The 13628-nt window shown below is 47.5% G+C and overlaps 1 protein-coding gene across 1 annotated transcript in view; it reads right to left on the bottom strand.

Moving 5' to 3' along the window:
• Positions 1 to 13628, bottom strand: part of NPTXR (neuronal pentraxin receptor) — a 48335-nt gene that overhangs the window by 18607 nt on the left and 16100 nt on the right. Inside the window, exon 4 of the mRNA XM_029912798.1 lies at positions 2821 to 3476. Coding sequence (XP_029768658.1) covers positions 2821 to 3476 — 656 coding nt within the window. The remainder of the gene's footprint in view (positions 1 to 2820; positions 3477 to 13628) is intronic.

Genomic DNA, 13628 nt, shown 5'->3' with positions numbered 1-13628 from the left:
GTGTGTGTGTGTGTGTGTGTGTGTGTGTGTGTGTGTGTGTGTGTGTGAGAGAGAGAGAGAGAGAGAGAGAGAGAGAGAGACACTTTTCCTCTCTACCCCTCTGTGTTTGTGTCCAGTTGTGTTTGTGTTTCTCTCACTCAGTCTTTGCATCTTTCTGACCCTCTGCCCATGTGTCTCTCCATTCTGGGGGGTTTCTATGGGTATGGTGTGTCTGGCTCTCTCTCTCTAGATGGGTCTTTGTCTCCTTGCATGTGTGTCTCTGTCCCTTGGTGTGTCTGTCTCGCACCGTGTGTGTGACAGTCTTTCCCTCTGTTCCTATGTGTGCCTCTTTCTCTCCTCTGTGTGCATGTTGTTCTCTGGGAGCTCACTAGTTCTTCTCACTCTGCATGTCTGTGTGGATCTGTAATTCCATGCGTGTTTCACAGTCTTTTCCTATGTGTGTGCACTTGCCTCTCTCTTTGTCTCACCATCCATCTTCCTGCATATCTGTCTCTCCCCGTATCTTTGTTTGTCTCTATCTCTTCTTGTGTTTTTCTGCCCATCTGTTGCCTGGATAATCTGAGTGGCTACATGTGTTATGTTAGCTCTTTCTCTCTGTGTGTGTATCAGCCTCTCTCTCTCACTGTATGTGCCTAAGTGTGTTTCTCTCCTTTTCTCTCTTTCTTGCATGCAGAAAGTTATCCCTGATGACAGTGTCTCTGGGAGAGGGATCATCCCCATCCACCCATCTCTAGATTCTATGCTTATAGGATTCCCCCAACATATAGCTCTCCCCCTTCCCATGTGGAAGACGATGAGCTGTCTTCATGGCACACTCTTCCTCCCTCCCCCCAATCCTCTAAGAGCTCTCCAGGGGTTGAGAGACCTTGGTGTGGAGAGGTGAGTCCGGACAGGCACTGACATCAGCCTGGGTTAACTTTTCATTCTCCCCACCTCACTCTCCCATGCTGAGAGCCCCCTTTTCATTCATAGATAGAAATGGGTGGGGAAATCCCTTGCCAGGGATCCAGATAGGGGGATCAGTGGGCCATGGAGTCAGTCACGACACCCAGGTTTCTATACAGATGGCCCTGGCCTCTGGCAGATCTCCTGAGATCCATACAGATCTTGGGAGATCCTTGGGTTCTGAGTGGCAAACCCATGCTCATTCCACAGGGAAGGGGCAACCCTTTACTTGCTATAAGAAACATGTCTCCTCACAATGTACCCAGATGACATGCTACACACCTTGGGTAAAATCCTGACCTCACCAAAGTCATGGACTTCAGTAGGGCCAGAATTTCACCCCTTGAAGGTACACAAATCCATCAGTATCTCCCAGCTCAAGATCTAGCCAGAGGGCATCCCAGAAAGAAAAGAGACATTTAACTCACTTTGCAAAGGTGTATATCATCTCTGAGATTGCCACCAGCCACTAACAACACGAGAATTCAGTTTCCACACACAGACCCTCCCACACCTACCCACCCAGGGGAACAGCTATTGTATGTCTTTAGGTAAGGCTCGCTTTCATCCACTTGTAACCAGACTGGAGACTGAAACACGGGCAGTGACCCCAAAGGAGGGACAGGAAGAGTAATAGCACTGCAGGCAAGCAGAAAATGACACAGGGCCATTTCTTGAGTGTAAACAAAAATGTCCATGGCCTCACTTTCATAATTCATTATTTCTTATGTAAGGAATATTCATTATTGTTATTAATGTAATAATTAGGGGCATATTCTGCCACCTTGCTCCCACTGAGTAGTACAGAGCCTTCCTCTGCAAGCAGTCCCATTGCAATCAGTGACATAACTTGATAAGTAAGGAATACTCATTATGTGCGAAGGCAGCAGAATCTAGCCCTACTAACCCCATGCTGCTACCCTCACCCACACCAATAGGACTATGGGCAAAGTGAGATACTACTCTGTGGGAGCACTGGTGGCCTGCTCTAGCCCTGAGCAATTAATAGTATTGATATGTGGGGAATGGAGACATGGGTTCAAAATAAACTTGACGGTGGAGTTGAAAGGGATACATGTCCCCATTTATGGAGAAGAGATGTCTACAAAATGTTTCAATGGATACCTATAAAATGTCCTAAGGTCTTTTACATAAGTAATAGTCTTTGAAGGGAAGTGATGAAAGCCCCATCTCCTGAGAGTCAATTAAAACTAGGCTGCGAAAATTCTGTGGGGAACAATCTGACATTGGTGGGGCATCTGGAAGTGTGAAAGGAGGGCATGAAATATCCATTTCTATGTATTATATATATTATGTATATATATTATAAATCTATCTATCTATCTATATATACACACATGCAATATCCCTATAATTTCCATCTGTGGATTCTATGAGAGCTACTTATTTTATTTAAATGAAAGCTATTTATCATAGGAAAGCTCACATCAAAGAGTAGGGAGAAACCAGAGAAAAGGTGGCAAGGAATCAAACACACACACATATATATTCAATCCATTATACTGTGTCCCCATTTCACCACCACCACCCACAAACATACACACACTACTTACTTCCCAGAGCCAACAGTCAGGGCTTGCCAGGCTGGGTCTGATTTACCAGAGTACATTACATTTCTGATTTAATTACATGAAGTATTCAAATACACTAACCGCCCCCCGTCCCGCCACTGGCAATCTAGGAAAACCCTGGAGAGGGCCGTGCAAAGGGGGGAAGGAGAAGGCTCAGCCGTAGGAGCTGAAAGGCTGAGGGGCACAGAGTGGGGAGGAAGGGGAGAAGGGGGAAGAGGGGAGATCGGCAGGGGAGGGCGCGGGGCTGCGGGAGGATGGGAGGGGACGGGGGTTCACGCCTTGCCTCTATCTTGTCGATCCTGTCTTTCAGCGACCGGACAGCATCCTCCAGCTCCTGGACCATGGCTGGCGAGTCCCAGGGCAGGTCGCCCATGGTGTCTTTCCGGGGCCCGCCCCAGAGAGAGGCGCTGTCCTGGAAGCTCAGCTCCAGCCCGCTCTCGCACTGGCTCAGCTTGCCCGTCAGCTCGCGGATGGTCTCCTGGTCGCTCAGGATCTGGTCCTTCTGCTGCAGCGCCGTCTGCCTCAGCTGCTCGGCCGCGGCGTGCAGGAAGAAGAGGTCCTCGGCGGGCGCGGGGCCGTCCCCCGGCGGGGGGCTGTCGGAGGGGCACTCGGCCGGCAGCGGCGTGCAGAGGAAGCGGCTGAAGAGCTGCTGGTGGTGCTGCTGCTGGCGGGGCCGGGCGCTGCTGGAGAGCAGCTCCAGCAGGGAGTCCTGGGGGCCGCCCGAGAAGCTCTGCCCAGCACCGTGGAGAGCGCCCGGCCCCTTGTCGGCGGCGGAGGCCGGCAGCAGGGCGGCGGCGGCGCTGGAGTCATTGTCAGCACCCCGGAGAGCTCCGGCGGGGCTGGCCGCAGGGTGGACGCTCGCGATGATGCAAATGATTGCACCAAGGAAAGCGAGCATCCCTGCGGCCAGGAGCACGGCCAGAAACTTCAGGGTGGCAGCTGCGAGGGGGGCCCCGGCCAGGAGAAAACAAGGCGGGATGGCGGGCGGGGGAGCGGGAGAGCGCGAGGCGGAGCGGGCGCTGCCTGAGGAACCCCCGGCTGCCTTGTGCCGCCTGAACCAGCGCTGCGCCGAGTGTCTCCGGCTGGTGGGCACGTCACTGACTCTGCCCCTCCGGGTCCCTCCTCGCCCTTCCCCGCACCCTTTCGGCGCCGGCCGGGGAGCGCAGCCTGCTGCCGGGGCTGCCTGCCTTGCGCGCGCTCTGCTCTCGCGCTCCGAGGCGTGAGAGGGGAAAGAGAAGAGAAGCAGCCCTAGAGCTGCTGCTGAGCAGGAGAGCAAAACAACCCATCTGGGAGCTGGCATAGCCCCCTCCCTGGGCAAACAGGGGCTGCCACTTCATGGATTGGGGCCCCACTCCCAGAATCCACCATGTGACCCCCTGCAGCCCACCTAGCCTGGGCTGCAGGGCCGGCTTTAGGCCAATTCCACCAATTCCCCCAAATCGGCCCCGCGCCTAAGAGGGCCCCGCACCCAGTGGCAGGGCTGCCGGGGTGGGGGCAAGTGGCCGAGAATCCCTTCCCTGGCTAGAGGCTCCTTTTTAATTTTTACTCACCCAGCGGCGCTCCGGGTCTTCGGCGGCACTTCGGCGGCAGGTCCTTCACTCACTCCGGGTCTTCGGCAGCACTTTGGCAGCAGGTCCTTCAGTGCCGCCAAAGACCCACAGCGAGTGAAGGACCCACCGCCGAAGACTAGGAGCGCCGCCCGGTGAGTACAAGCCCCACGTGGTTTTTTACCTGTTTTTTTTTTTAAGTCATCCCTACCGGGGCCCCGTCGAAACTGTTCGAATTGGGCCCCGCACTTCCTAAAGCCGGCCCTGCTGGGCTATTAAACACATTTCTTTAAGCAAGGGAGTAGGGTTGCCGATTTTGCTTGGTTTCATCACATGGCATAATCTTTAATTCCTGGAGACTCCGGGACAGTCCTGGAGGGTTAGCAACCCTACAAGGGGGTGGAGGTGGGGAATCATACAATAAGAATAATTTTAAAGCAACAACTAAGAGCTGCCGAAAAGAACCCATAAGAGGTTTTTTCTGTTCCCTCTTATTTTCTTTATTCCCCTATCAAACAGGAAAAGGTTTTGTCTTCTGGGAGGTGTTGAGCGTTTCAAAATATTAGACACATTAGTGGGATTGTTGTGGGTCTCTGAGGCTAAAACTAATTGCTTTCTTCCTTTAAAAACGTATTAAAGGTAAATAACTAGACCCAGAAATATAAAGCAGAAGTACACATGTTCCTACTCTCTCCAACATTACTGAAGTGCCATGCACACCGGTAACCTAAAAACAATTAAATAAAATCATAGCAGCCCCCAGGCAGCCTTCTCAGGATAACATGTATTCAAGAGTCTGGGAGATGTCTATGGGTAGGATTGGACGGATTAGGTTTTTATTGGTAAATGTTGATTTTACTGTACCTGCACAAATCAATGAGAACATGTTTCCATCAAATAATAATTAAAATGTATAGACAGGCAAAGTAAGAAAATGGTGCTTGAGACCTTATTAAATGATTTAGACTTTTGAATTGGGCTTTCTATAAAGGGACTAGCAAATTGACAGTAAAAACAGGTCTGATCTGTTGATTTAAGGATATTTACTTTGTGTATTTGATGGACACATGATGTTGACAAATTGTGTTTTCACAGTTTATAAAACTTTAACTTTTTGAATTGCAGCATCAACTGTCATTAAATAATGATCTGACCCCATTCCCAATTTCCTGCATTTGTGAACATTTAAATTGATAAAAATTAAAAACGCTTTAAAATAAACCTTGATCTTTTCAGTCAAAATTATATGGTCAAAAATCAAACTCTGCCAAGGTTGTTTATGTGCCTGACCCAGAGCCCAGTGATGTCAGTGGAAAGACTCTCATTGGCTGCAATGGGCAGTGGATCCAGCCCCATTTGGTGGGTGCCTGAGGGTCTGCGTGTCCTCTTGGTGGGTGAGTGCCAGCATGAGTGTAGATGTGCCATGTGAGGAGCCATCCATGTGGCATCTTGTCATCACATGGATGCAGGAGGGGGGTATCACTGTGTGTGTTGGCATGCTTGGGTGTTGGAACTTGTATAGGAGTGTGATGGGGTCTAGCTTTTGGATGTCAGTAGCTGGATGGCTCTCCTTGCTTTATTTTACTGTAAACTGTTGGCCTGTCTCCCCAGCCCAGGAAGGAATCAGCACCATGGCCAGATCTCTTTCAGGCCCTTCCCTCAGGGCATGGTTTATTAATTCAAGCAAAAAATCACAAAGAAACACAAGACAAAGTTATTTTGCTAACCAACAATTATCCATAGAGGCCTTTCATTCTGCCTGCCTCTCTCTGCTCCAGGGCCACTCACAGGAGCTAACCCCCATCCCACAGCTCTCCCTGAGCTCTCTCAGTCCTTTATAGGGATCTCCTGCCCCCTTCCCAGCTGGGTGTGATAATAGAACAAGGCTGGCTGGCCCCAGGCCCCCTGACTCTTAAAGGGGCAGACCATCGTTACACCTACACTCTCCTGTTCCTTGCTTTTCTTGCTACACCCTCTCTTTCTGCCCCGTTGGAGTGTAAGTTCATCCACTTCAACCAGTTTACGCTGACTTACCAACATGTAACCTGCTACACCATTTGTCACCTTTGAATTTGGCCCATTAGGATGATGAGGGTTTTCAGGTATAAAAGCCACAGTCAACATTAACAGAGACAAAAGGAGAGCAAGAAGCCACAATTCCCATGGGGAAGCAGCCTCCAATAGGATGTTCTAAACCTGCATTTCTCTATATTCTTCCCAAATTGGTCACTAGTTACCAAGGAATTAAATTCTTAAGTAGTTCAAATATAAATGAAATACCCAAATTTTAGAACCTCGGGGAAGATAAGTTATCGGAATTCTCAGTGAAAACTTGTGACACCAATTATCCTTAATGTAAAAGTAAATACGCTCTCAGTCTCTTCCCTTAGCACATGAACTATTTCCCTGGTCTGGGCCATAGTAAAACAAACCATCAGATGTTGCTTCAGCTTTGAGCTTAATTAGAAGAGGGGTAAAAGGTTTTGCAAGGGTAACAAAGCAGATTTTATTTGTGTGTTTGGTTTTGGAGGAATTTAACTTATGAGAAAAGACTTAAACTACCTAAATATGTCTAGATTTGCCAACATTTAGTGCTTTCCTGAGGGAGGATCCTAATGAAGATATGATAATTCTCTTTGAGTATATGAAAGGTGTAAACACCAAGGAGGGGAAGGAATTGTTCAGAGTGTTGTTCTTTGGTCCAAGAATGAAAGGGGCTGGAGATCTTGTGAGATGTATGTTTTCCCCTGCCTGCAAGAGTGCTTGTTCTTCCTGATTTCAGCTGACACAGAAAGCCTGAGTTAGAGGTCTAAACTCCTATACAATGAATAGGGAGAAAGAGGCACCTTAGTTCATGACCCATAAAAACCAACATGCTAGGTAGGGAGCCACCTAAGCTAGCCAATGGGGGATGCGGAGGAGAAGGGTGTGTGCTAAGGAGGTGCCTATCTCTGCTTAGTTATCCACAAATGGGGGGACACTGCCTGGAGTCAGGCAGCTCAGGCATCTAAGGCATTTCTTGTGGCAATGAGTTAGGTGCCTGCCTTGCGCCACACAGTATGTCTGGAGGAGGAGGTAGCACTACCCACCCTATAACTTTAGCCCAGTGGTTAGCCCACTTGCTTGGGATGTGGGAGACCCAGGTTCAATTCCCCCCTCTCTGACAGTGGGGGAGAAGGGAGCCCCCCATTCAAATCCTAACTCTAACCACTAAGCTATGGGTAGGCCGATATGAGGCTCCCTCAGCCTCTCCTGCTGAAGCTTATTCACAGTGGAACAATTAATAACGACTGGAGCAGGAGGACTGGCTGCCCCTGGGTCTCCTACCTCCCAGGTGGGTGGGCTAACCACTGGACTAAAAGTTATTAAGTGGGCAGCACCACCTCCTCCTACTCCTCATCTTGAATGGGACTGGATCTGGTAAGCAGCACACCTACTGGATTGAGCCCTGTGTAATTTAGGTGGCTGAATGCCTGTCTTCCCCCAGTATGTAAATCACTCTGGGGCCTAGGGAGGACATAGGCACCCAGACAGCTAGTGTGAGGCAGCAATGCACATATCCAAAGGCAGAAACTTAAGCACCTAAGGAACTTTTACCCTGCAAATTAAGGCACCGAGTGAGTTTAGGTGCCTACGGTGTTTGGCAGGATTTTGTGGACATAGCAGAGCCTAAAACTGTGACTTAGGCATCAATATCCCAGACTTAGGCACTTAAGTAACTTTGTGGATCCTGCCCCCAGTGACTTGACTCATTTAAAAATGGATTGAACGGAGCACTGGAGCATATACTATAGGGAATAGACCTGTATTAGCCAGAGGTGGGGGAGTACAGACAAGACCTACATTAATAAGTATTTTCTCTAACCCCTGTGAAAGAGAGAGCATAGTGAGCAAAGCTCTCTTCTTTGGAGGAAAGCTGTCAGGGCAACTTAACAGAGAATATCAGACTGACAAGTCTTTATTCGGAAGTACAAGGAAATCTGCTGCTATCTTGAGAGTAATAACCCTGTGTTAATGTTCCCCTTATAAGTGTCCTTTACATTAAGTATGACTTTAAAGTCCTTTGCACTGTAGTGTTTGACTTATGTAAAGCTACACACACTTTTCCTGTCCCTGTTCTGCCTATTTCCATTCTCCCCTCTCTGCAAGTACAATAGAAGCAGTAGGTACAAAGCTTTCAGGCAATTTATCCAAGTGATTTTTTAATCAAAAGACCCTATTCAGAGATTGCCTCCTTCTGCCGGTTTGATGGCTACCATTCTGCTCTTGTGCTCAAAACTTACGCCACCCAGAGAAGGAGTGAGATGTTTTTTCTGTATTTGAGAAATAAAAAACAACCACCATCACTTTACAGTGGATCTAAACAACATGCTCAGTACCCATGGTTTCTTTCTCCTTGATAGCTTCTCTTGTAGCAGTTACTGTTAATATCCAAGCCTGTTATGGGCCATGAACACACACACTTCCTCTCCTCGACAGGCTGATATCACCAATACTCCAGTATACAAATGAAGAACTAAAGCAGAGAGAAAAGATGGATGGAAACCAAATGAAATTGATTTTAAGTGCCACTCAATAACAGCCGGAAATATTCTTCCAGTTGGCAGAGGGGGTGAAAACAGCTCGAACAGTGGACATGAAATATCAAAGTCTACATCTTCTAGTACCACAAGCAGTAAGTGCCCAGGCTTGTATTACTGGATATAAGCAGAATGAGGAGGCACAAATCCTCCCCAGGGCCAGCATGACACAGAGTCAGTGTTCATAGAATCAAAAGAGATGGAAACAGAGTATTGAACTCTGGCTAGTGCAGAATTGTTCCCTACAGAACAAGTAAATTCTTTCCAGCTACTGTAAGCAACCCACCCCATCACTGTGATTGCTTCTTGCATTGTACTATACCAGGGGTCTCAAACATGTGACCTGTGGAGTTATTTCCTGCAGCCCGCCGTAGGCACCAACTCCGTGGGTGCTCTGGGGCTGGAGCACCCACAGGGAAAAATTTGTGGGTGCTCTGCACCCACCGGCAGCCAAGGTCCCCTTCCCCCCCATCCCAGCGTCCTGCGTCCCCGCTCCTCCGCCTACATCCCAGTACTTCCGGCCTGCTTAGGACTTTCCAGGAGGGAGGGGGAGGAGTGGGGACGCGGCATGCTCAGGGGAGGAGGCGGAGAAGAGGCAGGACCGGGGCGGGGATTTGGGGAAGGGGTTGGAATAGGGGCAGGGAGGGGGCAGAGTTGGGGCGGGAACATTGGGGAAGGGGTTGGAATGGGGGCAGGGAAGGGGTGGGGCCTCTTGGAAGGGGTGGAGTGGGGGTTTTGCAGTCTGTTACCAACCAATTTTGAAGTTCTCAGCTATTTTGACTTGACAATTGGTGTACAACTACAGAAGGGTGTGTATCTGTACTGTGTCAAGAGTACTGGACCATTGTGATATCAGAGATAGCTTAACCAATCACCACCCTTACTCAATAGCTAATTTGCATGCTACAGTTTCATTGGTTGTATGAGGGAGACTTCACAGATGGTGGATTACTTGGCCTGACTGCCACACCCTTGTGCCTAGCTGCCACCTCACATATCAGCACAACCCCTACACAACAACACAACCAGCAAGTCCAAATACAGATAGCCCCTCACCTCAGCACACACCCCTTATTTGCCACCAACACAAATCAACACAGCTTCCCATCACAAGACACATTTTCCCACCATCACTTTTACTTACCATAAACTTGAGTGGCTAAGTGGCAAGTCCTTTGCTAGTAAGCATATATTGGACTACTGTGACAACGCAATAAAAATCAGTAGAAAAATCACTTTAAGATGCTAAACAGTTTAAGGGTGTAGAAAAAAGGTATATATTATATTAGAAACAGGACGTGACCCTGTAATTAAAAGATTACATGATAACACATAGTCTCAAAGGGACAGAGAAAAAGTTGTGTGTACAACCCTGATTTTGGCACGTGTGCTTAACTGTGCAGTCTTAACATTCTCTTAGTGTAGTTTTTTGTATGGAATGTGGTACCATTTGCAAGCAACACTGAGATTGGTTTCATCTCAGGATATCAAACCTAATATTGATGCTCTGGTTGATGCAAAACACTGCCAGTTAAGTGGCCAAAAATGAAATGACTGTCAAAATTAGCACTGACTTTTCGCATTACAATTTTTAAAAAGTGAATACATTGACTTTTAATAGCATACTATATTGCTCTTCATTTTTTACTATACTTTTGTATCGTTGTATGAAAAGGTTTCAGTGATGCGGCCCTCGGGCCAATGTACTAGTCCTCATGTGGCCCTCGTGGTGATTTGAGTTTGAGATCCCTGTACTATACCCAGAGGAACTGCCGGACCAATTCAAACCAGATGTCTATCTGGGTCAATACCACTTCTCAGACAGCAGCCAGGACCATATGCTCCAGAGGCAAGAAATCCTATAGTGGACAATTATGGAATCATAGACTTTAAGGCCAGAAGGGCCATTGTGATCATCTAGTCTGACCTCCTGCATATTGCAGGCCACAGAACCTCACCCACCCACTCCTGTAACAGACATCTAACCTCTGGCTGAGTTACTGAAGTCCTCAAATCATGGTTTAAAGATTTCAAGTTACAGAGAATCCACCATTTACTCTAATTTAAACCTGCAAGTGACCCGTGCCCCATGCTGCAGAGGAAGGCAAAAACCCCTCGCCGCCCAGGGACTCTGCCAATCTGACCTGGGAGAAAATTCCTTCCTGAACCCAAATATGGCAGTCCATATGAAAAGTTCCTTTCTAACCTTATCAGTCAGCAACGGGGTTATGCTCTGATGCATGAAGGTTTATGCCCATGAGAGCCACCAGGCAGGGATTCTGTTTGCCAGTGGTGAGTCAAGGATGGATTCACAGATCCTAGCCCAGGCCCTGGTTTACCAAAATGCAGGATGAACTCTCACTATCAAGAGCTATTTCCTGCTATTCTTTATAATCCCATTTGTTCTGTTCCATTACTACCAGATCTCCTTTGGCCCTGCCATACTGAATCTCTGAATCATACCTTAGGATTCACACCCTTCAGATATATTTGCAGAGAGTTAGTCATAGTTATCCAAGGTTTTTGGCACTCTCTCTGCTTCTGGAAATCCATCCTCCCTAGAAGAAAGCCTCCTGGGAGATGCATTCATGGGATGGAACAAGCAAAAACTGCAGTCCTCCATTATCATAGAAGATATGAGGTTGTTATGATCCCGAGGGGAAGGGTAGAGAAATGAAGTTGTCAAGTGAAGAGACTGGCAGGAGAAAGGATTGGGAGAATGGGACTATGGAGAAGTAGACAAAACAAGGGGGAGAGCAATAGGCAGCACCACAGAGTGGAGGAGCAGGGAAGCAGGATGGAAAAGGGAAAGTCTGGTGAGTAAAAGAGAAGAGGGGAAAAGATGTTGGGGGGGAAGGGTTAAAAGCCAGAAAGGGGACAGAGACATGGAAATAAAGAGAAAGGATGAAAGGAGCTTGGACTATAGAAATGGGAGGAGAAAGGCAGAGTGAAGATGCACCCAAATGAAAGATTGTATACACTCATTGAATGTTAAAACTCATTGCAATGAAAGGTGTATCCTTGGCAGAAAAGGGAAGCTGAGAAGCCAGAGGTGCACTGGTTGCAGCTGCTGGATGCGGGTGGAACATCTATCTACAGCCCTGGGATGTAGTAGGGGAAATGTAACATTTGGATTGCTGATATTGCTGCAGCATGAGGTTGGCTTCAATCTCAGCTGTGAGCAATTAAACACTCTGTTGAGAGATTACCAGCACCTGAGTGGTAACTACTGGGCTAATGATGTCATTGGGAGGATCTAAGTAGAAGGAACAGGAAGCAAGGGGTAGCTCAGAAGCTGAGCTGTGCTGGGGAGGGAGGCTGGCTGGCTATGTGGAAAGTGGCAGTTACATGGTTGAGGTGTTTGTTTAAAAAAAAAAAAAAAAAGGCAAGCAGAGGAACAGAGGAATAAAAGATGCACATGGTGCAAGGAAAACAGCCTAGGTGTTTTTGACTGTGAGCTGACAGAACTGGGCTATACTGTAGAGCACACTGGGTAGCTGAGAGAGCACCCTGTGACAGGAAGGATGCCAGCATCTTAACATTTTTCATTTTCAAATGCTGATAGGTAATTTTATCCTGACTTCAGCTGATGATCAGAGTGTGATGCCCTGAAGCATGAGGGTTAATAGCCCTTGTCATTGGATCCTAGCTAATGTTACTGCAGATCCTCAGGGGGACCATATGTCCTGTTTTGGCTAGTACAGTCCCTTTTTTAAGCTCCGTTCAGGTTGTCCTGACTTTTTTTGGCAAAAGTGGGCATTTGTCCCATTTGCTCTGGTCAATTTGATCAGTGTGGCGTAGTGCAGGGGAACGTGTGGGGGAGGGGCAATGCCAGCCCTGTGCAGGGGGGAGGCAGGGCTCTAGTGTGCAGCAATAGCCTCAGGGGGCAGGCAGGGCTTGGGCCAGTGGCCTTAGGCAAGCCCCACACGGGGTGGGGTGGGGCTGTGGATGGAAGGGCTCAGGCAGCCCTGTGCAGTATCCTGTTTCCCCCCTGGGAAATATGATCACCCTACAAATGCTGCTTTTTGTCTTAGAGATGCCTGATCTTTTTGAAATTTTAATTAAGCTATTTGCCTTAGTTTCTTGTAGCAGTGAGTGCCACATGCTAATTCTAAGGCACATGTTAAAAAAAAAAATCTTTGTTTTAAAGCAGTCACCTTTTAATTTAATCAAGTGTCTCTACTATTTTTGTATAAACAAGAAAGGGCATGCTTGTTTTGGAAGGGAAAAAACATATTTATTGTCAGGGGAAACCTGATTTAAAACAAACTTGAGACTATACTTTAAAATCACTAGGCCAGCTCCTCAGCTGGTGTGAATCACTAAAGCACCAGTACAGCTTTGCTGATATACACCAGCTGATGACCTGGCCCATTATTTTAAAGGTAGAGCTGAGCAAATGTGACAGGAAGGATCAAAGAAGCCAGTGGAGCATTCTGCTTTCAAGCCTGCTCTGCACTTAAACGTTTTACCAGTATAACTCTGTTAGGGGTGTGATGTATTTATTTATTTTGCTAAGATAGTTATGCAAGTATGAGCTGCTGGTATAGATGCAGTTACTGTTATAAAGATACTTGAGTGGTTCCTGAACTGGAATGAGCTAGACTGGTCTAAGAGCTCTTATACTAGTATAACTGTCTGCACTAGGCTTTTATTTGCCACTTTAACTATACTGGTACAGTTAAAGCAGCCAGTCTGTTAAGTGTAGACAAGCCCTCATTCCCAGCAGCTTTGAGAATGGAAGAGAAAGGAGAAACGCCCTGCTGTGTCTCATCAGCCATGGAAAGGGCGAATACAGCGCTAACAAGATACATGCTGTGATTATTGCATGGCTAGAGCTTTGCTGATCTACTCACTGTAAACAAGTTATGCTCTGAATCTGGCCCTCCTTTCTGTTTACAAAGTGATCCTCGTTTCTGTGAGTGTATTTGGTGTCCATAGGTATTTACTGAATAGTTTTCAGT

This window comes from Terrapene carolina, unplaced genomic scaffold (genome assembly GCF_002925995.2).
Source record: "Terrapene carolina triunguis isolate 2854851 unplaced genomic scaffold, T_m_triunguis-2.0 Scaffold247, whole genome shotgun sequence".
NCBI classification, from domain to species: domain Eukaryota; kingdom Metazoa; phylum Chordata; order Testudines; family Emydidae; genus Terrapene; species Terrapene triunguis.
This window is presented reverse-complemented; position numbering and strand designations above follow the sequence as displayed.